Source organism: Carettochelys insculpta, chromosome 27 (assembly GCF_033958435.1).
Source record: "Carettochelys insculpta isolate YL-2023 chromosome 27, ASM3395843v1, whole genome shotgun sequence".
Taxonomy (NCBI): domain Eukaryota; kingdom Metazoa; phylum Chordata; order Testudines; family Carettochelyidae; genus Carettochelys; species Carettochelys insculpta.
The window spans coordinates 11,656,310-11,683,258 of record NC_134163.1 but is presented as its reverse complement, the minus strand read 5'-3'; the positions used below and the strand labels follow the sequence as shown (position 1 = coordinate 11,683,258).

General features: G+C 48.3%; 1 protein-coding gene across 2 annotated transcripts; it reads right to left on the bottom strand.

The window, feature by feature from the left end:
* Positions 1-1,281: 1,281 nt before the first annotated feature.
* On the bottom strand, positions 1,282-26,897 carry BSG (basigin (Ok blood group)). 2 transcript variants are annotated; one of them, XM_074978251.1, is made up of 8 exons: positions 26,733-26,897; positions 9,723-9,882; positions 7,485-7,573; positions 6,851-6,987; positions 6,166-6,439; positions 4,472-4,496; positions 3,496-3,567; positions 1,282-2,465 (listed from the first exon to the last, which is right to left on the bottom strand). In XM_074978251.1, exons 1-7 carry the CDS (start codon positions 26,806-26,808, stop codon positions 3,510-3,512), a joined length of 819 nt encoding a protein of 272 aa, XP_074834352.1. In that variant the 5' UTR covers positions 26,809-26,897; the 3' UTR covers positions 1,282-2,465; positions 3,496-3,509. The 2 variants fall into 2 exon arrangements, with proteins under 2 accessions (XP_074834352.1, XP_074834351.1); XM_074978250.1 differs by having other exon boundaries at positions 1,282-2,469; positions 26,733-26,896.
* Between the last annotated feature and the right edge of the window lie 52 nt (positions 26,898-26,949).

Below are 26,949 nucleotides of genomic sequence, written 5' to 3'. Positions count from 1 at the left end.
CTGGCTCAGCCAGGCCAGAGCGTGAAAGGAAGAGTTGGGATGAAGACCCAGTTGTGCTAGGTGCTGTACAAACAGAAAAAAATTGACTGCTCCCAATGAACTTACCGGATCTGGCGTGAGTGAAACACAGCAAGAGCTTGTCAAAACACTGCTCCTTCTGAGCTGTGCCCCTTCTTACTCAAGCAGCCCCCTGTGATTCAGGGCATCCACCTACCTGAGGCTTGTCCTCAGAATGCAGCGCATGTAGGTATTCCTTTGAGAGCTGCACGAAGAAAAAACCAAAGTAGCCTCCCCCGCTTGGAACACCATTATCAGCCACTGTTAAGGCAGGATATAGACTGTTTTGACCACAGCAATTCCGATAGCTCCTGCTAGGGGAATACCCTTGAAGGTTTCAGGTCAACCCTTGCAATGAACAGTGAAACCCACCTGGCTTCTTGTTTACAAGCAGTGAAACTAAATCAGGCTCTCTGCCTGCTCTTCCGCTTGCGGGACTATTGCAGATCAAGGTACTTGGAAGGGGAGGTACAAAAGAAAGGCACAGGGAGTTGGATTGGAAGGGGCTGCAGCTCCCTCCACTGTGGCAGGAATGGATTCCACAAGTAACGAGCCAGTGACTGATTGCTTATCATACCCCTCCCCCCCACCCACACACAGAAAATCCCTACCAGGCCAGCTGAAGTTGGGAGGGATGGACAATGGTACTTGCTACCAAGATTCATTTGAGGCGCAACTCAGACTGACGGCCACATCACAAAATCCCATTCACCAGGGTTATAAATGGAATCTCGGGCCAAAGACTGAATGGGCCTCAGCTACCCCTTCATGCCACCCACAGTAATTCCTCCAGGTCGAGGTGGAGACAGCTGCAGGCCAAGACTGCTGCTAGTGCCTGCTTTCAGCCTCGCTAATCAGAATGGTCATCATGAAAAACATTCACAACTCAGTGTTCAGGACTGAACCCCCCACAAGAGGCAGGGGGAGAATGTGCAATTTTGGACCATTCAGAGGGAACCCCCGCCTCAGTTTCCTCAGCTACCAAATGAGGGCGATACTTCCCTTGGCAAAGTGCTTCAAACTCCACCAATGAAAAGCACTCTGGAAGAGCAAGGAATGATTGTGCAATGGAAGCCATAGGCATAACCATGAAGTCAAGGCCTGATCCCAGATCTCCAACATCTCTGTTTCGAGGTGCTAGCGACATGCTGCAGATTTGTACTGCCCTGACCACTGCTGGCTGGCCAGGAACTCAAAGCAGAAATTGGAATTCGTGCAAGCAGGAACAGAAAAAGGAATCATCTTTATTTGTGAAGTCTGTTAACAGATGGACTATTTTGACGCTAACACAGCCAATGAGAACAAACCTCGTGGAGCATTCATCCACCCGCAGGCATCTACGTCACAGAGAAACACTGAGATGGCTTTGAGCACAAGGAAACAAGCAGTTCATTTGCTCCAAGCAGATCTGAACAGGAGCCCTGTGGCCCAACTACCACACCACACCTCGGTCCCCGGCCCCCAGTGTAGCGACATTAAAAAAAGAGACTAACAGAACAGCGTGAAATAACTTAACTTTAGTCACGTTTGCTCAGTTTTCAGTTTGAAAAACTATCCCTGGCCTGGTTTGTTGTGGTTTAAGAGGGTAAATAAAGCAGCCTCGCTGAGAGAGACAATGGGGCAGGAAGCCTGTGAGAGTCTGTAAGGCATTGATCAACTGTGAGAGGGACAAAGGGGGATTCCTGCAGATATCACACGATTTCTCACATCAACCCCTCCCCACCATCCATTCCCCAGGGGGCAGAGCCAGAGACCCCCCTCTTGGTGCCACAGAGAAATGAGCCTGCGCACTGCCCAGCCCAGGGAAGCTTGCTCGGGACTTATCGAAAGTCTGTCTTGTAACCAGTGCATAACTGGCTTCCCTCCCCTTGGGTCAGGGTCAGTCTCCTCTGAAAAGCTATTGAAACAATTTGAGCAGGCCAACAGGCTCCTGGGAAGACTGGCATGCCAGCTGCATCCAATAGGAAGATTCACAGCTCAAGCTGCTTCCATGGAGATGACGGTCCTCTCTCTGGCTCCCTGCAGGGCCGCTGCCCACAAACCGCAGGAGGAGGTACTTTGACTCCAGGGAAGCTCAGTCTGCACACAGCACTGCAACCCCTCCTGTCTGCATTAACATTCTGCACTGTATAAAGCCAGCAAGACACTCCGCCCTTCCTGCACCAGCTCTGAGACCTAGGACAAACACCAGCCAGTGACCAAGACTACCAGCAACAAAGGGGCTAAAATTTACAGGTAGAAAACCCCACCCACAGCACGCTCTTTTAAAAAAAAAAAGTACATTTTAGAAGCTACAACTTAAGTTTGTTTCTTTAAAAAGTGAAGTAACTGAATTGCAAGGATGCCCTAGGATATTCTTGGTGCTATTTTGCCAAACAAAACATCCAGGTGACCTCTTCAGCTACACGCTACCTGGGAGAAGAGAGAGAAAAGCCAGTTAGGCATTGCTGGGCAGGGACCCATGCTGGGCAGTTTTATTTCAAGGGATGCGCTGGGCCTGTAGGCACTACGGTGGTTTAAACGCTATAGCCAGAGAGAAGATGACCTGATGGAGAGGACACTGGATTGGGTTCAAGTCCTAATTCTGCCATTCTCCATGTCTGATGTCACGCAAATCCCTGAAGGTCAGTCTACCCAAGCAGCTGGGAAAGTGCATTTTAGTGGGAGTAAACAGACACTAGCTGTGCTGAAGCAGCCAACTGAAAACTGTGACCACAGCCGCATGATCTAATTCATGGAGTCGAACCCTGCAGAAGCCCCTGGGAATACCCTGAGGCTGCTAGTCAGAGTTGCCACAGCCACGCTGTTATTGTTAGCATGTGAGCTCAAGAGGAGCTAGTTCGTTGGGTCACCAGCGCTGGGAGATGCTCTCAGCTGCTGCATGGACGTACCCCAAGTCCCTGTGCTCCTTCTCTAATTCTTCAGGGCAGTGACTGTGTTACTCTGCCACTGTGCCCAGAACATGTGTTGTTACAACAACAGTCAACTGCCAGAATCCGTTTAAGGCCAGAAGGGACCACCGGACCATCTAGTCTGACTGCCTGTACGCCACAGGCCACCAGCACTGCCCCGCACCCACACCCACAATGAGACCCAGTATTACAGCCTACTAGAGGCTAGGCTACGACATGCTCCAGGCAGAGAACGGGAAAGACTGTGTTGCACCAGTGCCCAAGGCCCAGCACCTGGGCGAAGTAGCTCAAGTGAGGAGCCTTTTCCCAGTGTTGATTTTGGCCATTCCTGCGAGGGGCCATCCACACCCAGCAGCCCCCAATGGGAGATGCCAGGCACCACAATTGGAATTGGCTCCCCACGTTTTGGGCAGCCTGTGTTTCCAGCAAGCAGACCAAGGCCTAAGCACCGATCGGGAGAGCAAACTACACCGTGTTCCGTACGGCCACGCCAGCTGAGGGATCAGACTCTGGCGAGACATCTCACCTGGTCGCCCACTCCTAGTTAGCGTTTCTCTGACGGACGTTCTTGTCCTTGTGGTTTGGGGCACTGCTTTTCCTAGGAAAAGGAGGAGAGAGAAGGCAATCAGAAGAGAGCTAGGGCTACTCAGCACAACAAAAACATGACCTGGTTGCGTAGAGAGCTAAGGAGCCAGCTCCCTCCCCATTGGTGGAACCCGGTTCAAAGGCAGGCACCCAGGACATGGGGGAATAAGAAAAAAGTCTGCCCCTAATTAGACACCCTGAATAAAGATCGTATTTCTGGCAACAAAGAGGGAGGGCATTTCTGGCAGCACACTGGCTTGCTAGGGCAGTGGCTCTCAACCTTTCCAAACCAGACCTTTCAGGAGGCTGATTTGCCTTATGGACCCCCAAGCTCCATCTCATTTAAAAATAAACTTGCTTATAAAACCAGACACACATGCAAGAGAGTTGCAGGCCCACTACTACCGCAGAACTGCTCACATTCTCATTTTCACCACACGATTCTAGATCAACTGATCACTATAATATAATGCACATCTCCTAGGACTGGAAGAGACCTCAGGAGATCTAGCCCAGTCCCCTGCCCTCTTGGCAGGACCAAGCACCATCCCTAACACCCCAATCCCTAAATGGCCTCCTCCAGGATTGAACTCACAACCCCGGGTTTAGCAGGCCAATGCTCAAACCACTCTGTACTTACACTTCAGTGTATAGCATACAGAGCAGCAGAAACAGGTCACTGTACAAAATTCTAGCTTGCACTCAATTCAGTGGTGCTTTCTATGTAGCCTGGTATAAAATAAGACAAATAGCTAGATGAGCGGACGTACCCCAGAAGACCTCTGCGTACTGCTAGGGGTATATATACTCCTGATTGAGAGCCACTGTCCTAAGGCACTAGACGGTTTGTGAACAAAAATGTGCAGAGCACACACTGCATCTGTAACACCACATCACATAACAGAGTTGGTACTCACAGTGGTGCAGACCCTCCATCATCATCTTCAGGTCCAGGATCACACGATAAGAAGGAAAAAGAAAGGTCAGGATGCAGGTGTAAGCCAAACATCACATCCTGTATGTCCCACCCACTGGGCCCCTAACCTGAAGGGCCAGCCAGCCTTCTAGAGACCCAGCCTGTATAAAATGCTGCATATGGGTTGAGATTACATTTAAGCTGCCTCCCCATCAGGCAGCAGTACTGTCACCTCAGCAGCATTTAGGGATGTGAAACAGCAAGAGACCGGTATTGCTCTCCGGGGATCACCTGGTTTTAGCTAAGTAGTGGGCTTGGCTGGCTCAAGGACGTCCCTCTGCGGGATCCTTCAGGACCGATAGCTGCCCAGAATAACTAAACTTCTTCCCCCCAGAGGAATTCTTGCAGCACATTAGCTGAGAAGCAGATCTGAAGGCCACACGGCTGGGAATTGGCAAAGCAGTAGCTGGGCAGCTGTTTGCCAACACACGTCTCCAGTCAATGCTGGAGTGTAAGCAGCCTTTACAGTTTCAGCATGCTGGGCACAAAACCAACCCTCATTCGCACCCGAGAGGTACTATTCCTCTTGGGCGAGTCACGCCAGCCCTGTGCCAAAGTCGGCAGCGGAGCCAAGCACTGACGCACACAGAGCCCGACAGCAAGGGAAGATTACATTCCACTGAACAGGAGACTTTCAGGGAGAGTGGGGTGGACACTGCCCTACACACATTCTGCCAAACACTGCTCTGGCTACGTTAACAGCACTGTCGCTAGGGAGAGACACCTCTGGCGTCACCTGACTCACTCAGACCTTTCACCAGTTCATTGGAATCTGCCGCTCTCTAACCGGAGAGGGCTCTGTGCCATTCCTTCCAGGGCCCACGTTGCCCTCAGATACCACCCAGTTCAGGGTGCGGCCATGGGGCACTTGGCAGGTGACAGGCAGCTGGTGAGAGGACTGATGCAGAGCGACAGCTGGAGCTGTCTCTTCCACTTACCATATGAGGTACCACCCAGTGGCAGAGGAAGGAAGAGAACGGAAAGGTAATGCCAGCAGGGTCACTGGGTACAACTGTGTTCTCAACCATCCCTCCCTGCCCCCTCCCACACACACACACACTTTTAGGAAAGGCATTTGAGCTGGCTCAGTATAAGCTTTCTGCAATTCCTTCCTCACAGCACCAAAGTTTGACACACCTTGTTATAGAGCTAGAACTGAGGGGGTTGGCTGAAGTGCTCTGCACATGATTTAGGGGCATCTGTAATTGCCCATTTGGAAGATGCTGGTAGCTTCTACTCGGGGGGGTTTCAGACCACCCACACTCCAAGTCATCAAGCATTTTCTGCTTGCAACGTGATTGGCTGCTGCTGACACGATATCGTTGTGTTAGGAAGACAGAAGGAGGATCTCAGCCTTCTGGCTATGATCAGGGATGAGCTGAGCCAGCACAGCTACAACGAGAAGCTGTCTCTAGCCCTGGCTGGGGCAGGCAGCACCAGGCAAAGGAGTTTTCTCCTCTCTCACTGGATCGGAAACCCCTCCCAAAGCATCTCTGCAGCCGTGGGAGCCCCCTCTGAAATCTAGGCACTTTAATTCCTACCCTACCCAGAGCAGTTACACCAACATGCTGCCGAGTCCCCGGCTTAAACACAAGCCCTAAGTCCCAGAGTCTGACAGCCCCAGGTGCACCTTACCATCCAGAACCTCATCCGACTTTCTCCTCTTCTCATAGATGAAGATGATGGTGACAAGAACCAGCACCTCGGCCACTATGCCCAAGAAGGGCCAGAGTGCTGCCAGGCGGCTGCGAACCCGCAGGCCCACGATGGCCCCCTCGGTGCCCAATTCGTTGGTGGCGTTGCAGATGTACTCGCCCACATCCTTCTCGATGTCTAGATTAGCAATGCGCAGCTCCGTCTTGTTCCCACTGGACTTGATAAAGTACTGCTCTGTGCCATTGACGATGGGCTGGAAGAGCAGGGCCAGGGGAGGAAACCATCAGGGGGAACCTCTCGTGGGCAGGCACTGACCACCTGCGTTCCATGTAAGCTAAGCACTTGGGCTGCCCCACAGGAGAGATTCAAATGCCACCCAGCTGACGAGCAGAGCGCCCAGGGCCAGCAGCACGTTTCCACTGGTGGTGCACAGCTGCACATGCCTCAGTGCAGGTAACAAAATTTATTCTGGGCACAGATGGGAAAAGTTAGAGGGAACATTGCCGACCACCTTATTGCCAGCAATTCCATCTCATGTGCCCCTCCTCTACCACTGACATCCCTCCAGAGAGGTCTACCTCAGGGTTACAGCTCCATGCCAAGGCTAAGCTGGGCCCACATCCCACCAGACCTCTGGGAAGAGAGGTCCACCCAAGATGCTCACCTCATTCACATCCTTTTTGATCTTGTACCAGGTCCACTGATTAACGGGAGGGTATGAGTGACACTTGCAGATCAGAACACCAGTGTCCCCTTCGTTCCCATGCTCAGATTTCTTGTAGACCACCACGTGTGGCTTAACTGTGGAGAAAGGCAGCTCAAACAAGAGGAGTTTGGCCAGCCTACGAGGGCTATCGGTCAAGCTAGCCAGTGTCATGCACCAGGGAGCCACAGGTTTGGATGTTAAACTGAGGAACTGGCCTCTACTCCCATCCCTTCTCTCAGACGTCCAAGCTTTTAGCGTGCTTCTCAATCAGATGATGAGGAACTCATGGCCAACTCCCCAGCTATTTGGTATCTTCAGCCCCTGCTTCCATGGGAATCACACCCCTTTGTTCAAGAAGGCAGAGTGTTGATGATTCTGCTTCCCCAAGTAGCAAAACTGTTTTTTTACAAACTGCTTGAGCCTAACCCTAGACAAAGCTGCTTAGCACGAATCTATTCTATTTCTTCCTCATTTACTGTCCAGAACAGCTAGTACAAGGGAGGAAAAAACTGTCTGAGCTGAGTGACCCAGGAAATCAAATCTGCCTTCCCCTCCCCAACCCTACACCCATGAGAGACGGTCAAATAGTTACCTGTCACATGCACTGTGCTACTTGCAGGAGGGTTCATTTCAAAGACACACTCGTACACCCCTGAGCTGTCTGCATTCACCTCCCCAATGCTGCAACAAGAAAGGGACATGAGCAGGGAGATATAGGGGATGTTATGGCCTGTCACACCACCTGGAGCAGGCAGCCCACGCCACACAGAAAGAAACGGCCAACTCCAGGCTATAGGAAAAGCAGGGCAGATGTTTCTATCTATGGGTGATGGCAACAGGCCAACTCTCCTCCTCTGGCACTTGAATGGGATCTAAAACATTTAAGCCCATTCAAGGTATTTAGCAAAAGCACCCAGGACAAGCCTTCTCCATACCAGCCATTAACCTGTACTGGGCCTACAGCCGGTCAACTCACAGCACCGTCCAGCCAGCTCAGATCACTGGAATTTAAGCTCTTGTCCCATACAGAGGAACATGTAAACCACCCCCGCGCCTTTCCTATCCTTGGCCCGCTCAGCACCCTGTAGATACTTCTACCCTGCAATTAGACATCCGTAACTGGCCTGCGTCAGTGCCAGCTGACTCAGACTCATGGAGTTTGGGCAGAAGGGCTCAGATTATGGTATAGTCATTCAGGTCCGCATTGGACACTAGGACCCTGAGAGGTGGTCCTAGCTGCTTTGCCCGAGTCAGCTGATGTGGTCTACAGGTGTCTAATTGAGCATCAACACACACCAAGCAACCAGACTGAGTTTTCTTTCCTCTGAAGTTAAAGTGGAGCTGTGGATACCAGAACAAAACCAGTCTGTGAAACCCACGTTCTGATGTACCAAACATGAGGTGGTATTCAGGGGACCCTATCTCCCCCAGCAGGCTCCTCTTTCTTTCAGGTAGCCAAGGCTCCCAAGGCAAACTTAAAATGAACCCAGCCGAGCCAGGTTATCACAAAACAGGCAACCAAAAAATAGTCTAACTCCAGGCAAACCATCCCTCCTCTCACATGAGACTTTAATCCTGTGACCAGAAATCAGACAGGCAAAGCAGCAGCAGGATGTGGTTTAAATGCAATCTACTGGGGGTGTGGCTACTTGACTCCCATTCACAACTGCCCACCAAGGACGGGTGCCAGTGGGGTTATTCAGCAGCTTTCAAAAAGCAGGCAAATCAGATAAATCAGATCAGGGCAGAAGAATCCTGAGCCTGCATTTGTGTCCTGGGAGGTTTGCAGCGATGGGATTCAGGATTTGATGGCTTAAAGCTGCCTCACGACAAACACTCGATTCTGCAGTGTGGTGATTCCCGGTGGGGTGGGGCGGGGCCTGAGTTTAAGGGCTGTTGTTGTACCCCACACAATGGGCAATTTGTTAGCTCTGCTGCACTGGGTGCTTTCCCCTTTCAAAAGCCACTCAAGCTAAGGAATTGAGGTCACACGAGGAAGGCTGGGTTAGAAATACTTTAATCCTTGTTCAGCTCCCTGTTGCTACGGGGAGAGAGGCACGTCGACTCTGCCGTACCATAGGACGTGATGCCTCTCTGGCTGACTGGGCCAGCGCCAACAGGGGTGATGGTAATGAGACTGGAAAGCTCGCTGCCCTGTGACAATGGGGCTTGGATTCCAGTTCCTGTTCAGACCCTGCCTGGGAAAAGAAAAGCGTGAGCAGGGGACCACTGCAGCAAGCAGGGCAGCTCTCTGTGGATACTGGACAGGATCCTGGAAGGACTGTGGAGCAAAATCCTCCCCAACTCCAGTGCAGAAAAGCAAAACACATCCTGGAGTCTCCTGCACCACATGTGGCCCTCGGCAGGAGCAGAACAGCTCACTTCCTACACAGAGGGTGGGAACGGTGGTTTGGCTTGAGTGCCTTCCAACACTCTATATTCATCACAGCTGTTTCCCAGAACTTATCCTGAGGAACCTCGCTGTCCCAGTTCTCGCCAAAGCAAACACAGCAGACAAACCTTAAGAAACGAACACAGGCCACTACAACACACACTTTTAAATATGCCTTTCATCCATGGGGCTCAGTGTGTTATTTCTACTGGGCAAGTCCTAGTCTCCCCATTGGTGCGACACCTGACAGCAGCCATGTTGTCACCAGAAACCAGGTTCCTCGTCTCTCCGGCCCCTCAACGCCACACAGTACCTCTACGCAATGTGGGAGGCATTAAAATCCCACCCGAACTTTCCCACTTTCAGATCCCTTCTTGGAACAGACCAGAGCAAGAACAATATCATCCTTCCCCCACCCACATGCCCTCAGATACCTACTTGTAAGAGGTATATCTGGATGCTTCTTTATCCGACGCCAAGATCTTGTCTCCTTTTTTCCACAGATGTCCCAGGATTGGAGACTCGTAATCAGTTAGGTTACAGGAGATCACCACATCCAAGCCAGAAGTCACATTTGGGGAGGTTTCTATAATGGGATCTGCATTCATAACAAACCTAAGTTAACATGTGGTATTTATATGGGGCCATTTTTGCCTGCTTTAGGACCTTTAAAACAAACATTTATGATCAGTTGCTGACTCGTGAGAAACTGAAAAATGGTATCACCATGGAAGGTGCAGGGAGAGCCTAATAACTAAGTCTTGCTCCTGTCTGGCAAGAAGGCAACTACATTCTCCTCACATCCTTTAGCAGAGCAAGGCACAATCATTCCCCAAACCCTCCCCAGACCATTGGGAGCCTCCTGCTGTCTCAGAAGCGGTTGTGTTTAATGTTCCATTGCAGCTAAGTGCCAAAGTGTAAACTTTTCTAGGCATATTTAAACAATTACAAGGGCACCATTCTATAAGAAATGTTACCATTTACTTTGTTTCACACCTGAAACGGTTAGGGCTTAATGTCACCTAGTGATTGAACAGAGGACCACAATGCAGTCCCTTTTTTGGATGCAGAGAAACAAATCTTGGACTGGAATCCAGCCTGCAGATTTGAAATCAGTGTCACTTCACTCATTTGAGTGAATTTATGCCAGTTTAACACAAGAATCAGGTCCTGGCTCTCTGGTGTCCAGCAAGAAAGTTGATCTAACCTGTTGTCATGCAGCTAAGCAATTGATAGAGGAAAAATTCTATTCAAAGGGAGAGAAAAGACTAAGAAAAACAATTCAATGGAAACTACTAAGCAGCCAGTGGAAAAAAAAAACAAAAAAAAACCAAACACAAGATCTTCTACTCTCCCACCTACCACAGCCCACTCTGAAGGAACAATTTGCACAGGGCTGAAAAGCACTTCGGATGAGTAAAAAAAGCTAAGAACAGACTCTAGCAATATTATCTTCCACTGAATTTCTTTGCATTATCTAGAACATTTGCATTACCTAGAACATACACATCAAATGCTACAACCATTTAATTCAAGAACCAAGACACCATCTTAATTAGTGAGATTAAATTTGATTTCTACACATTAGTGCAAGTTTCAGCTACTGAGAGGAAAAAACTCATCTAGCTCAAAAACTGGACTTTCACAGTACGGATAACTACAGTCACAATATCAGTGTCACACACAGACATGTAACGGCCATTTCAAAAATGGTTGTATCACGAGCATCTAAAAGAAAAAATTGATGCCCACAGCTCATACTGCTAGCAAGGAAGAAAGCATAAAGCAAAACTGGTCTCAGGAGCAGAAGTTGGAAGAAACTGGAGGAAAGGGTTGGTTTGTCAGTGGTGGTGAAGGCAGAGTCTACCAGCAGAATTCTGCGGGTCAGCATTGGAACATGAGGCATCTTAGGACAAGCAGCACATTCTAGTTCTTTGGGCTGTGAAAGGTACAGGATGGTTGTAGTGGTTTGGTTGGGAAGTCACAACCCTTTTTGAGCAGAGCCACTGTGTATCAAATCACAGATGGTGAAGAGGGTCACAGGAGGGTAGGAGTCTCTTGGTTCTACAGCCGGGACGGGAGGGTGAGGAGAGTTTTCAGGACGTCACAGGACACAAGTGCGGGGGGGCAGGCCTGGCAAGACACTCAAAACATCACAGCGTCTGAGCAAGTGCCAAGGCCTCAACGTGGCCACTCACGTTCGATGACAAAAAGGTTAGCCTGGGAACGGATCCACTTGACTTTGGGGCTCTTCGACAAGTGGTTGCGGTCGGGGTCGTTGCTAGCCCGGCATTCATATGTGCCCGTGTCGTTGACAGTGAGGTTTGCGATGTAGATGGTACTGGTAGAGTGCAGGTTATAGGTAGCGTTGATTTTGACACGGTCCTGCCATGCACCATCCCAAAGCTGAGCATAGGTCTCATTCGGCTCATCTCCCTCAAACCACCATTGGATCTCAGGGATAGGGTTGCCAATTGCCTCGCAGTGCAATTCCACACTGTCCTCGGTCAGTTTCTTTTGAGACAACGGTGACTTTGTAAAGCCAGCTAGGAGTTCGAGAGGTATTAGTGCAAAGGGTTAGTGCAAAGAGAGGATTCAGCGCCACAGAGATATTAGCTGTTTTAAGAAGATGCAACATGTTATTGTTTCAGGTAAGCACATCTTCCCATCTACCTCTCCCCTCCCCCCGGCCCCCGTGTGCTATTATCCAGCCAAGCCATTACGATATTGCGACCCAAAACAATGCTTTCCATCACTGCTGCTAATCCACACTTCACAAGTTATTACAGAATCAGAACCTCAAGCAGATGAGAGAAGGGAGTTTCAAACACACTACTCAAGAGTGGCAGATGCAACACAACTGTTGGTTACCACACTGTAGCACCATTGCCCTATGCACAAGCATGCAAGGCGAGAAGTCCCTGTTGACTGAACGTACAGTGAGGAGGCAAATAAAGTCAACTGCTTGTGCAAAACATTTGATGTGTGCGCACAGCAGATAAGTGTATCCAGGGGGTGGAAGATAAACTTGACAGTGTGTTGGCGCACTTACATAGTTTGGAGGCTGAACCAGAAGGATCAGGTTTTTTTTATTTTGGGGCACCAGAATGCACCTCAATCACAGGTTCTAGGCTTTGATCTTTGAGAAATAGAAGTGTTTAAACTTTACAGCCTAAAGGATCTTCTCTACACACAAACAGTAACTGAGGCAGTGCTATCTGCTCAAACCAGCAAAGAATCTAGGAGGAGGAGGGCAGGATATTGACTCTGGAACCTAATGATAGCATAGTTAACTATTTGCTGCCAGTTATGTGGATTACCCCTCACTCTTAAGTAAAACACTGGATATTCTGGGATGAGCTCATTGTCTAGGATTGACGCATATAGTGGAATTAGGAACAAGCAGTCCTGAGGCACCTTAAGAGACTAAAATTTATTACGTCATGAGCTTTCATGGGTAAAACTCACTTCAGACATCTCCTCCCCATGGCTCCCTGGAAGCAAAAGGTAAAGAAAAGGAGGCAGTCCTTTCCTGAGCACCAACATATCAAGAGCCTAGGTGCCAAGAGCCCTCCTCCCAAAGCTTCCAGCCACCCTTCACTCATAAGGCTCCAGGCACTTTGAAGGAGTATGCGTTTGGGGGGAGGGAGGGGCACATTACCAACCCCATTTTGCAAATGATAATAGAGCAAACTTTTTTTTCCCGCCCTCCCCCTTGCAGAGGTAGTAAGAGAACATGACTAACCGAGGTCAGTAGCAAAGCTTGTAAGAGGACTCTGGTCTTCTGCCTTATCCACTGCATTGGGTGAATGATCTTAGTTAAATTTGGTTACAAATCCACCCCATGTTTCTGGGAGTATACTGAAACTGCCACAGGTGTGCAGCTGCAAGAAGTGTGAGGGGCCTGCGTTGCAGAGTGTAGATCCAGCGTGCCACAGGACTATTGGGCAGCAGGATGGCTTCAACAAAAGGGGTACAGCATTTCCATTAGGAAAGAAACACAAATGATTTCAGATGATCCTCAGAGAAGCACTCTCTCCTTTACTGCCTCAGGAGCCTAGTTATGCCACTGCCAACTTTCTCGTTAGAAACTTACACATAAAGCAGCTTCCAAAATTCTTCTCACTTGGAGAGTGAATTGTTCCGACAGGTGAGGGAAATGTTACCCTTTTGGTGTAGAATGGGCAAGAGCATTTTGTATCTAGGCTAATGAATTATGCTGAGTTTGCAAGGTTACAAAAACCCTAATCGGAACAGCGTGTGCTGTGGTTGTTTTCTTAAACCTTTGTACTCTGGGTGGAGCATAGGTCATCTACAAGTGCTTTGGCAGGGTCTCTCTTACCATGATCCAGATTCTCCTCCTAGATGATCCTGCAGAGAAGTCACACCCCTGGGGGACATGACTATTATGAAAGTGAGGATGGCTGCAGGATCACAGCGCCAGCAGAAAAGAGCAAACCCTTGATATCAGACTTGGAAGTCAGAAGAAAGGATCAAAAGGCATAAGATGTATACACAAGTTGGAGTCAAATGCAGTTTAAGTTCCTGCACCCCCTTTAAGGTGAATTGGCAAGTGCTCCAAATAACTAAAGAAATTCAGCAAACATCATTTACCATTTAAATTATAGTCTATTTGAACAACAGGAAAACGGGCACAAATCAAGCTATTCCAGGTATTCAGCATTTTAAGTGCAATTGGATACAAACACAAACATTGTCTGTGATATTGAAAACCTACACAATTCTGTTGGTCATTCTAAGTCTTCTAAACACTTATGCAAACATGCTAATTTCTACATGAACACTAAGAATGGGAAATTAGGAAAAGAGGCAGAAAATCTGACTGACTTGACCAAGGCTACAGATGTATGAACTCAGACCTCCATTTGGACTGTTAGAGTAATCTCTCTCGAAAGTGCCCATCACATTATCAGGTCTTTAAAAGAAGGCTTTGTAAAGGTGAGCTTGGAGGAGACAAAAGCCAAGGATTCCCACTGCTCACCACTTTTTAATCCTAAAAGGCTCCTAAATTGCAGCAAACAGATTTGCAAGGAAGAGGGCCGGACGCAGGCTCCTTTAAAACTAGAACCAATCAATATCATACCATGGGCTAAAAATCACTCTAGATATAAGCAGACACACCAAGGCAGAGGCACATAAGCAAGTTAGTCATATGTAACATAGTAAAAAAAAAATTGTGTAGCAATTTATAAAGATGTGTCCCCATGTCTGCCAAGTGAGACACATGCAAATTCCAGTTGACCACAGTTAAGAACTGGCCAAAGCCAGGCTCTCACCCCAGTCACAGTGACCGGGTGGTATTGTTCAGTGTTCTAATTACTGCATCAGCTGGCAACCTTCTCCATGTTAGTGGATCTCTTCTGCTTCAGAGATTCTTGCAGACTTGCTCTGAGTCACCCTAATGTGGAAGTTTCAGATATGTCAGCTAAGAAACAAGTGCAATTACAATGTAAGAGTTAATAGCAGCTTTGTAATGGACTTAGGAAAATTCACCAGCCCAGGCGTGACACTGACTTGCTAACAACTCAAGACACAGAGAACAAAGTATTTTTTACTTAGCCCGGGCAAGTTATCTGTGTCAGTATACATACAGCAGGGCTTCACAGACTCTGGGAGTAGTTAGAGGGCAGGAGTCGGAACAAAATTTGTTTCTATTATGCTTGAGGTAGCAAAGTCCAGGGGTTTGCTTATTTCACACATTCCATTAGCTGGAAAAACAGCTCACTGCAGATGGATCTGTAAATCAATAGCCTCACAGCAGTCAGAGCTACCACACACTACACCACTCCAGATTATTTGGCTTTAAAATGGCCTCCAGACAGTTAACTGTTTGGAGCCAGGAGCTACTGTTCCAGCTCAAAGGTAAGTATTGCTTTGGGCTTGGTCCACGTTTAAAAGTTATACTGAACAACTATGCTCGGGGCTGTGAAAAATTTCACATCACCAGGAGAGTGGTCAGGCTGACCTAACTCTGGGTCAAGACACAGCTAAGTTACAGCAGCAGCCACTCACTCTGAACCAGGCGCTAGTGTAGATATGCTCCAAGAACTATGGGCTACATTGCTTCTCGCCAAGGCCGAGGAGTTGCTTTGCAGAAAACAACCTATTTCTAGAAAAGTAATTTATAGACAGTGAAGAAATACTGAGTGAAGAAATACTCAGCTAAAATGACCATGTTGAATCAGAGGGCTTTCAGGAAGACTTGCAAAAAAACCCAGCTGTATTTGTGATGTGCTTCCTGTGCAGTCACTCCAGACTGCAGCTCTCAGGCGTGCTAATGGCAGCACTACCAGCTACCTCAACTGCCAGGCCTCCAGGAAACGAACTCAACCTTTACATAATCAAGCAAGCAATTTCCTGAGGGACTACGTATTCATGAATAAGAAAACGTCAAGCTGTATAGCAGAGAGGCCCCTTGTTCATGCTCTAACAAGAAAAAGCCTCAACATTTCTTGTTAAACTGAGGCCCAGCAGCCCTGCAAACTGACCTTAGCTTGTTTGGTTCAGACCCCCGTTCACCCACGCAGATATAGAGACAGAGCAACAGAGAACAATTGGTAATGCAATGTTCTGGGTGGGAGAAGTCTGTGCCAGTGCCAAAGAAATATGTTTTAAAAGGATGGGGATAAAAGGGTTGGAAAAAAGATGGGACTCAAACTCCACCACCATCTACATTAGTGGGTACGAGAGAGCCTACCTGAAGTTTCACTAGTAAAGGGAAACTCCAACGGCAGCATTTTACAGACAAAGAGGAGGTCTCTTTGTTTTGCCTTAAATTTATTTGAAAAAGAAGGAAAAATTCCTGAAGTTTTTCTAACCAAAACACCAGGATCATTTCATAGGTTGTCCCATGCAGATTCTCATTCCTGCATTCCTAACTGACCTTGCAGCACCTTGCAGAAAAAAAGTGAGAAGAAAGGACTGCATAAACACTCCCCACCTTTTCCACCACAAAACTTAAATCAGATATCAGCCAGAAGAAAAAAAGGTTTAGTGTAGCCAGGAACAATACTGAGACTTGGAAAGAGGAGTGAAATAAAGTTAAGTTATTATCTTAATGGATAACTATTTGATCTGGTTATAAATAAGAGGGGTTTTGAGGGTCACGTGGGAAAGGAAAATGTTTAGCTACAAGTATTCAGACTGTAAAATAACACTTTTTCAAAACAGCTGTGTTCATTCTCAGATTATACATTAGATGCGTAACAACTGTGTCTGGTACTATTTTATTTGACACAATATCCTAGATTTAATATTAACACTATTTTCTTGAATTTACGGCGTCCATAGTGACGAACAAGGATTTAAGGGGTCTCTCTAATGGAATTTCTGTAGTAATTTTGTTTTCCCTCCATTTTTGATGCCTGAAAGTGGGTACAATAAAATTCTCCGGGCCCTCAAAAGCAGTCTAGAAAATGCACACAAAGGCATCAGAGGACATTTACTGTCTCTGTGCACCCAAGTGTTGCATATTTTTAGCACTAAGGAAATTATGAAAATCCCCTCTTACTATTAAAGAAGTAAAGCACAATTTACACAGCTTTGCAAGGTTTTATTCATCTGATCACAAAGGACAAGTACGTTCATGATGTGATTAGTAATCTTTCCATTTTGCAAAACTGACTGTTTTTGAACCACATGCCTGTGATTAAACTTTCTTAACTACCTAATTTTTGAAGGCTCCAGGAAGCAAATACCATTCCTGTAAGAGCCTGTCCCCTTTTAACTACAGCCTGGTTTAAAGGAGGCCATTAAAATAAAGGTACTGCTACACATACAAGTTGACTAGAGAGTGTTCAGCAAAATAAGCTGCTCTAAGATCACTACTCTTTAAGCTAAAGAGCTCCTCATTCACAATTCAAACAGGCTAGAAGCTCAGCAGGTCTGCATTCCTCACCTGGCACTCTTCAGTACTTGCAGTTAAGGTATGGCTCTTACTTCGTATGGAAGTTACAAAAATCCTCTCTGAGCATTATCCTTAAACTAGATGAGTTCAAATATAAGTTAACAAGCAACAGGACATCTGGTATTCTCTATAGTAGTAGTAGTAGGCGGCATCCTTCAGTCTACGTAGACTATGGATCACGCCCTTCATAGTTCCATTTGGGATCATCGTTTGCAGCACTGAGTGTCACTGTGAAGGTCCACGGAAGAGTGACAGTCCTTGCTGCATCAGTTGCATATGTAGTGGGTGTCTGGCAGGTCCCTACTGTGCTTTCTGTGGGCTCGCTTCTCCTCTGCTAGCTGTCTGATCCTCATCTCACCCTTCTGAAGGCCCTTGTATCGTTCCTGCCTCTATCTGCTGCGATCGTCTGCCAGCTCCTCCCAGCTGCCTGGCTCGATGTCTACCTCCCTGAGGTCCCTCTTGCAAACCTCTTTGTAGCGCAATTGGGGGCGTCCAGGAGGTCTTTTGCCAGAGGCTAGCTCGCCATACAGGATGTCTTTTGGGATCCTTCCATCATCCATTCTGTGGACGTGGCCAAGCCAGCAGAGCTGCCGCTGCCTGAGGAGGGTGTGCATGGTTGGGATTCCAGCTCGCTCAAGGATGGTGGTGTTGGGCACTCCGTCCTTTCATGATATTCCAAGGATGCGCCTGAAGCAGCGCAAGTGGAAGACGTTCAGACTCTTTTCCTGGCGGGCATACAGGGTCCAAGACTCGCTGCCGTAAAGGAGGGTGCTGAGGATGCAGGCTCTGTAGACTTGCATTTTGGTGTGGGTGTACAATTTGATGTTATTCCACACTCCCTTGCTGTGTCTGGACAGAGTTGTGGCTGCTTTTCCGATCCTCCCATTTAGCTCAGTCTCCAATGACAGAGTGTCAGTAATGGTGGACCCGAGGTAAACGAACTCGTGGATGACCTCTAACAAATAGCTGTCAATGCTGATTGATGGAGGTTCAGTAACATCCTGACCAAGTACGTTTGTCTTCTTACGGCTGATGGAAAGCCTGAAGTCCTTGCATGCTTTGGAGAACTGATCCAACAGTTTCTGAAGCTGGTCTTGTGTGTGTGACACTACAGCAGCGTCACCTGCAAACAGCATATCGCTGATGAGGACTTCCTGCACTTTAGACTTAGCTTTTAGCCTTGCAAGATTAAACAGTTTCCCATCAGATCTTGTGTGCAAAAAGATGCCCTCTGTTGAAGATCCAAAGGCGTGCTTCAGGAGGAGTGAGAAGAAGATCCCGAACAATGTCAGAGCAAGGATGCATCCTTGTTTGACGCCACTCCTGATGCTGAAAACATCCGATAATGTGCCGTCCTATTGGATGGTTCCTCTCATGTCTTTGTGGAAAGACTGGATCATCTTGACTAACCGTGGCGGACAGCCTCTCTTGTGGAGCAGTTTGAACAGTCCAGCCCTGCTGATCAAGTCGAACACCTTGGTCAGGTTGATGAAGGCAATATAGAGCAGCTTCCTCTGCTCCCTGCATTTCTCCTGCAGCTGCCTCAGAGAGAAGATCATGTCAATGGTAGATCTCTCTGTGCAGAATCCACACTGTGATTCAGGATACACCCTCTCGGCAATCTTCTGGAGTCGGCCGAGGATGACGCGAGCGAACAATTTACCAGTGATGCTTAGGAGGGAGATTCCACGGTAATTGTTGCAGTCACTTCTGTCTCCTTTGTTCTTATACAAGGTTACAATGTTAGCATCGTGCATATCCTGTGGAACCTCTACCTCTCTCCAGCACAGGCACAGTAGCTCATGTAAGAGTTCCAGGAGGATGTCCGTGGCACACTTGATTACTTCTGGTGGTATACCACCCTGGCCTGGGGCCTTTCCTGATGCAATGCTGTTGATGGCTTTCTTCAGTTCATCCACAGTTGGTTCCTGATCCAGTTCATCCATTACTGGTAGGAGCTCGATGCCACTGAGGACTGTATCAACCACAATGTTCTCACGTGAGTACAGCTCGGAGTAGTGCTCGACCCAGCGCTCCATCTGTTTGGCTTTGTTAGTGATGACTTCACCAGATTTGGATTTCAGAGGTGCTATCTTGTTCTGGGTGGGTCCTAATGCCTTCTTCATACCCTCGTACGTTCCCCTGAGACTACCAAAGTCAGCACTGGTCTCGATGCTGCCGCATAGCTCAAGCCAGTAGTTGTTGGCACAGCGCCTGGCTGTCTGCTGTACTGTTTTTCTGGCTGCTCTGAGTGCTTGCATGGTACTCTGGCTCGGTGAGCGTTTGTGCTCCAGGAGTGCAGCACACTTACTTTCGATGGCTGGAATCATCTCATCGGAGTTAGCTTCAAACCCAGTCATTTGCGTTTCTAGCTCTTCTTCCAAACACCAACGAGGCCGTGTTGTAAACTGTATCCCTCAGAAGCTGCCATCTGGATGTCACATCAGTACTCCCAGGGCTCCTGTGCAGATTCTCCTCGAGGGTCTCTCTGAACTTTTCAGGTCTCTCTGAGTTTGCCGTCTTTCAGGCATCAATGTGGGGCCTTCCAGTTGGTTTAGAGTGGTACAGCTTCTTGGGAATCACCTTAAGTTTGGAGCAAACTAGTGAGTGATCTGTATCACAGTCGGCACTATGATAGCTGAGTGTCAGAAGGACGTTTCTGAGGTCAGCACGTCTAGTGATGACCACATCTAGTTGATGCCAGTTTTTCGAGCATGGGTGTCTCCATGACACACTGCTGTGGCTTGGTTTGGAAAAATGTGTTTGTGTGCACATGCCACAATCTGTGCATAAGTTCGAGAAGACGCTGTCTGTTTTCATTCATTTTTCCCACACCAAAGTGGCCTAGAGCAGGAAGGCCATGAGTCATGATTGGCTCCAACTCTTGCATTGAAGTCAGCCAAAACGTACAGTTGTTCACAAGCAGCTATTTGCGCTATGGCAGCACTAAGCACGTCACAGAACTTGTCTTTTACTTCTGGTGTGGTGTGCAGGGTTGGAGCGTAAGCGCTGATCAGGTGAACAGGACCAGCGCAAGTTTGAAGTATGACCTGAAGGAGTCTTTCTGATCCGCCCATGACTAATTCCACCCTTTGTAGAAGGGTGTTTCTGATGGCAAAGCCAACACCATGCTCCTGAGGTTCTTCTTGGGCTTTACCCTGACAGAAAAAGGTGTCGTCCTTTTCCTTTAGAGATCCTGAATCTGCAAGTCATGTCTCTTGCAGAGCAGCAATGTCAACTTGGAGCCTCTTCAGTTCCTCATTGATGACAGCGGTCTTTCGGGTGTCACTGATGTCCTGAAGATCTTCAGTCAAACCGGTCAGCAGCATCTGCACAGTCCTGCAAGCAAGCTTAAAACTTTGATGTTTTCCTTTTCTTGTTGATTTGCCTGGTGCTCAAATTTCAGTCACTTATCAGGTCTAGGAACCTTAAGCCTCACGTACCCAGGTGAACTGTGGCAGGACAGTACCCTACTGGCTGGGGGCTGCCCAGCTTGAGGTAGGCGGTGACTGTCCAGTGAGATGTGATGATCTTTCCCACCGTCGAAGGCAACCCCTGGCGCTTGTTCTCTACGCCAATTGAGCACGAGCTTATACCGGTATCTGTTACCTCCTGTGTTGGTTCAACGCTGTTAAGCGATGCTGGAGTACCTCTCCAGGCACGAGCCTGGGCAATTTTTTTGGGACCTTGGGCTGCCCAGATGCCGGTGTCCCCTTCTTGGCTTTACTGATAGTCCAAAGGAGAGGATAACCTCTACATCTGGTACCAGCTCAGCTGCAGTAGTTGCCAGGTCAATGCCAGAAGTTGGCACAGAACCGCCTTAGGACTCCCCTCCGGATTTTCTGTGAAGGTTTACTCCCTTAGCCTTGCTCCTTCCCAGTATAACCCACAAGGCAGTGGGGCATTCTCTATAACTGATGAGAGTTTCGGCTGTGTGACAGAACATATAGGTACAACTGGCCTCAACTCACTGGAACAGTAACGTTAACTGTATTTCATTGGCCCTGGTCTAGGAGGGGTAACAAGGAAGAAAAGAACAGAACATTCTTTGACAACTGAGAGATCACCAGTATTGAGAGAGACTGCCATTTGACAGCCTGTTCAAACCCTGCTGTGCCCCACAGGAAAAAACACATGACCTGCTAAATAATGTTTCTACATGAAAGTCACCTTCATCTAAAAACAAACAGACACTCCCTCTGAGCTGAGGGAGGAGCTGCTGCTTTATAACAACGTCTGCAACATCCAACTGACTGTCTTCCTTTAGCTAAGCCTAACAGACGGCTGCCTCCTCTTCCAAAGCAGAATATTGGCCTTTCAGCACAGAAGACCTCTTTCCTTAGGGTTGATGCTTGTTCCACAATTCAGGAAGGGATGTGTGGTGTTTTACAGATGCTCCAGTTACTGATGGAGGCTCCAGATACAGCCTCCACACACCAACACCAAAGGGAAGGTTTTATAGGCGATCAGGCAGTCAACGCGTAGTCAGGTGAGAGAACTTCAGGGAGTTAGTTCTCTCAGCCTTCTCTGCGAATCTGGCAAGAAAAGCACATTCCAAACATGCCCAGCAGATACTTCTGTGGGGGATTATCATGGCCTAGATTTTCTGAGGCAGTCACAGCTTGATCTTTCCTATAAGAATAGCCAAAAAATTATTTCTTAGCATTGCGAAATAAGGAGAATCACAACATACAGAAATCTCACCCATCTACCTCTGTTTTCTTTTACCCCTCTGTTGACCATAATGAAGAGATCAGAGACGAAAGAATCTGCTTCCCCTTCCCCCCTCAATATTGTTTAGGCTGAGGGCAGATCTACACTAGGCCTAAAACTCAGTTGAGTAGCTGGATTGACCTACCTATGATTGACATGTCTGTCTTCACTAAGGGAGGTCAATGGGAGAATTTCCAGTCAACCTCCCTTACTCCTCGTGATTACGAGATGTACAGGGGTCAACTGTTGAGCCCCAGAAGACTGATTTTGCCCATCCCCACTAGGTGCGTGAAATCAAACCCCAGAGATCAACCCTGACCAGGTTGATCTCCCAGCAAGAATACACGTACCCGAAGTCTACACTGGCAATTGAGCGACAAACATAGGTGCTCATCTTCCTCTCCTACCCTCTCTCCCCGCAGCTCCCAAGACAAAAGATTTGCTGCAGCAAGTGTCAACATAAACAGCACGTTTCCAGGCCGGTGGACAACTGGAAAGCCACTCGTTTGGGGATTCTGTTGACTGTAGTGAGCCATTTAGCCACCAACGCCAGAGGTTACGACCCTGCTGCGTCAGAGCATAAACCACATTCACAGCCGTTACGGTCTTTCACTTGGCACATTCAGTGTAAGTGACAGCACTGCAAACAACATTCCCCAAGAACACCTTCCACACTCCACCAGTTTCTTCATAGATCAGCCCCAAAATAGGCTGCCCCCCTACCCTCGCGTCAAGTCAAGTGGCAAAAAGCTGACTTGGAGATACCCTGTACCACTTTAGGGTAGTACTTGGCATCCCCTCTCCCTAGCCCGTTGCCACGTTCCGACATGGTGAGATCACACACAAACCACTCGCTGGGGGTGGAAGCAGGAGTTACACTGTTCGACATTTAGCAACATGCCTATATCACTAAAAGCAGTGTAATTTGTGTAGGTATCACACAGCAACACAGGAGGGAAAAGACAAAAGCATGGCGTGAAAGCCAGACACTGTCAAGGGGACTCAGAGAAGCTGTCGAGTTAGTCTATAGTGTCACAAAATAAAGAAAGCAGTCCAGAAGCACCTTAAATACTAACAATTTTATTTATACAGTAATGAGCTTTTGGGGATAAGGAATCCAATACTTCATTTTTAAACACTACACTTATCAAAATAACGAGGAGACCTGTAGCACCATAGAGACTAACGGATTTATTAGGGCATAAGCTTTTGTGGACAAAAGCCATTTCATCAGATTCATCTGATGAAGTGGGTTTTACCCAGGAAAGCTTATACCCTAATAAATCCGTTAGTCTGCAAGAAGCTACAGGACTCCATGTTGTTTTTACAGATAGAGACTAATATGGCTAACCATCAGATCACACTCACAAAATGTTTAAAGATTAGTTTAGGATTCTGTATGAATGAACAAAAGGAACTGAATAGGTGGAAGAAAAAAATTGTAAGCATTGACTAAGATGCATAACTGGAATTTGTAAAAGCAGCTAAATTCAAATCCTGAATGCAGTCAAGGCAGTTTTTGACCAACTGTTTGAGAGAATCAATGCATTAGACCCAGAAATTTCAAGTTATATCTCTTACCTATGCACTCATGTGAGATATTTCTGTATTTCCTCATTTCAAGTTAAGGATTTTTTCCTCAGTCCCATTAACAGAATCAAGCACTTAAGAGGAAAGCCACTGAGCTCCTTTTGAAGGTTTTGTTACAAACCAGGCTCCCTCTGTAACCTTTAAAGTCCTAATAAAAGAAGCCAGGATGCAACTATACTGACATGCTGCATAGTTCTCAGAGCGGCAAGCTACTCAGCTGCCCAAACCATGGCCAGAATTATCCCACTTAACTATTTTTTCCAGGGCTTTGCCTAGAGCTCGCACACTGTGGCCCAGGGTCTCACTCCTTGGGGAAATAAGGAGCTGAAAATACAAGGCTAAGGAAATCCACATCATTGCAGAAACCCTCTATGACTAAGGGGGCACTGCAGAACTGATTGGTTTATTAAGGAATCCTGCACGCCTTCCTGGAGGTTAAGATGTTAGCTTCAGGATAAGGCTTTGACAGAGCAGGGAAGGAAAGAAGTTGCCTATTCAGACATCCCTATGTTAAAGCAAAAACAGTTGCACGAAGTCCAGTAGCAACAGAACAAGTTTACAGCAAGACCAATATTTGTCATACTACATCACAGAACAAAACTGGCATCAAAAGTCAGATGTAAACTGATCAGAGGGACAGTCATGTGATTTACTGGGGACCAACCAAGAAAGTTCCATACTGACAGGTTGCCTAGCTGGTCTAGTCACTTACCAGGCTATTGTACTTTGAAACGCCTGAAAAACAAAACATTAATCTGCAGGACACAGGACATTCACCAGCCAAAGTCGCTCTACCAGGGCAGGGGAAAAAAAGGCAGATGTGTGTGTAAACTCTGATTTCTGAAGCATCTCATGGAAAATGAGACCTTTACATACAGCACAAACAATATCTGGTCACATCCTCCACATGGCCAGAGACTACCTTAATTTTGAGAAACAGTGCTACTTGGTCCTTTCTAGGAGAACTTAAGGTCACTACAGAAGCATTCAAGGGGAGGGAGGACTACAAATGCCCCACATGAAATGCAGAACACCAGCTGTTCTAATTTGTTGGATAGCATGTCAGTCTTTCAAAGATAGATGTGCAAGGAAAACACATGCCATCTTCTGCCTTTAATCCTGCTGCATAAACAAGACACGTTTTTTCTGTGAAACAATATGACAGCAAAATCATTTGATTACTAGCCATGAATTTCTCCCCCTCATATACTTACTTGCCTGTGAGTTTTCATGGGGTACCACATTTATTCAGCATTCAGAAAAACCACACCTAGACCAAAGATCTGACAGCCACACAACATGAAATAGGCAAGAAATAACTGCAAACCACATCCCATCGCTCTGTACGTTAGGTTTGAATTAGAGTCCTAGGTCCTATTTGTTCTCTCAGCCCCCTTATGGCCTAAGACACACCTGTAGCTCTGGGGTAAAACAAAAACAAACATCTCTGACAAGAGCACAAAAGACAGGAAACCGAAACGTGTCTCAGTGTCAGGAAATGCCAAAGGGGTTGGTTCATTTACAGTCATATTCCTATCCACGTCTAACATCATGCAGTTGAACATTCTTAACAGGGCCCCCGCACAGGCATTTCAGGTACAACTGGTAGATTATAAACACCTAAAACACACACGTTTTTCCGTTAGCAGAATACCAATTGAAGCACCATACACACGCTTTCTAAAACCTTCAGATTAGTTACTACTCACAAACCTTGCAAGTCAATGAATAAAAACTCGGACACAGCAGCTAGAAAAGTAACAAGGAGCCACTTTATTGTTTTCACTCTTTATTGTTTGCTTTGCATTATACACACACACACACAGAAATGAACAAACACACAGAAATGAGAGTGTCAAATCAGTTTCACCTTAAAAACCAAAAGATTACCCGTCATAAACATTTTTTAAGGGAGAGCTCCCATGACCAAGCACGCCCAGGGCCCCAAGGGGAAGATGATGGGCTGAGAAATCATAGAACACTAGAACTGGAAGGGACCTCGAGAGGTCATCGAGTCCAGTTCCCTGCCCTCTCAGAAACTCACAGCACTTCTCGGGTGAGTGGGACTGTCCTACCCATAACCACTCACCCCATCCACCATTTTCTTCACAACTCACTCTGGGGACAAGCTGCTGGTAGAGAGCTCACCGTAAGAAAACTATGCACACCTGCCTCCCAACACTCCCTCAGTCCAGAGCCAGTTTCCTCCACACCCCTAATCCCACCCCTAATCTATCATCACGGGAAATGGTGATGCAGGGGTAATCACTGCAGATCTCCGGGTGCTTTGGCACATCCAAGTCCTACCCTGGGGTGGAGGTATAAAGAATGTCGTCCCACATACAATTCCTACCTTCCTGTCCCCCAGAGGGATATGACCTGGAGTCATACAACAGTCCCAGCTGCACGTCCCCTATTCCCTCCCAAGATGGCAGGTCCCTCTAGGGAGAATTGTATGTGCTTGGGGGCACGGGGGAAGGGACAGAGAGGGACTCCTTCCGTTCACATGTGCCCCTACTCCAGACAGGCTCCCACTCTACTCCCACACAGGAAGCTCCCAGCATGGGATTCCCGTTAGACACTCTGCCCCTCACGCCTAAGTTCCCCACCCCAATCATTACTCTCCCGGCCTACCCCTCTAGTCCCTACCGCCACCCACAAGAGTTCCCCCAGAGGAGTCCCAGTCTTCCCTCACCAGTGGGGTTCTCCTCAGGGTCCCAGGCTCTCCCTCACCCTTAACTGCCCCATGAGCCAGCTTGTCTCACACACTCGCCTCCCTTTCCCCCGGATCCGCTTCCCGCCCGACAGCGGCTGGGCCTCAGTTTCCCCTCCCCCCCCCACCAGCCTCCCCTCACAGGACGCCCCCCTGCCACGGCAGGGTCCCTCAGGAGTCTCCCACCGGGTGGTCCTAGCCCCCGTCCCACGCCAGGCTCCCCCCACGAGCTTCCCCCCCACCAGGGAGCCCTAGTGCCCCTCCTCCCAATCCAGGAGTCCGTCCCCCCCCCAGAACTCCCCACGCGGGGCCCAGGCTTCCCTCCCACTCCCGGACCCCCACGAGCCCCCCCCCCCAGGGGTCGCGGCCTCCCCCTCGCTGCAGGATCCCCCCACGCCTGGAGCCCCACCGCGCTTCTCCCCGAGGGGGTCCCAGTCTGCCCCCGACGGGGTCCCGCCCCCCCGTACGCGGTCCCAGCCCCCGCGCCCCTCCGAGGGGTCCCTACCTGCCCCGGAGGCGCCTCTCCCGGCGCACAGCAGCGCTCCCAGCAGCACCAGCCCCGTGGCCCCGGACGCTCCCATCTCCGACGACGCTGCTGCTGCTGCCGCTGCTGCTCCACCTGCCCAGCCAAGAGCCGCCTCACGCGCGCGCCTCCCGCCGCGCCAAAGGCCCTCGCGCTCGCCCCTCGGCCCCGCCCCCGCGCCGCCCGCGGCGGCCAATCA

What these genes read in the sequence shown, in the direction of transcription:
- BSG (XM_074978251.1), bottom strand. Translation starts at nt 26,808, where the DNA reads ATGGGAGCGTCCGGGGCCACGGGGCTGGTGCTGCTGGGAGCGCTGCTG. An exon ending in TCAAAAAGGATGTGAATGAG is followed by an intron (nt 6,440 to 6,850) that starts GTGAGCATCTTG and finishes CTGCTCTTCCAG; the next exon opens with CCCATCGTCAATGGCACAGA. An exon ending in GATGGAGGGTCTGCACCACT is followed by an intron (nt 3,568 to 4,471) that starts GTGAGTACCAAC and finishes TCCTTTTCCTAG; the next exon opens with GAAAAGCAGTGCCCCAAACC.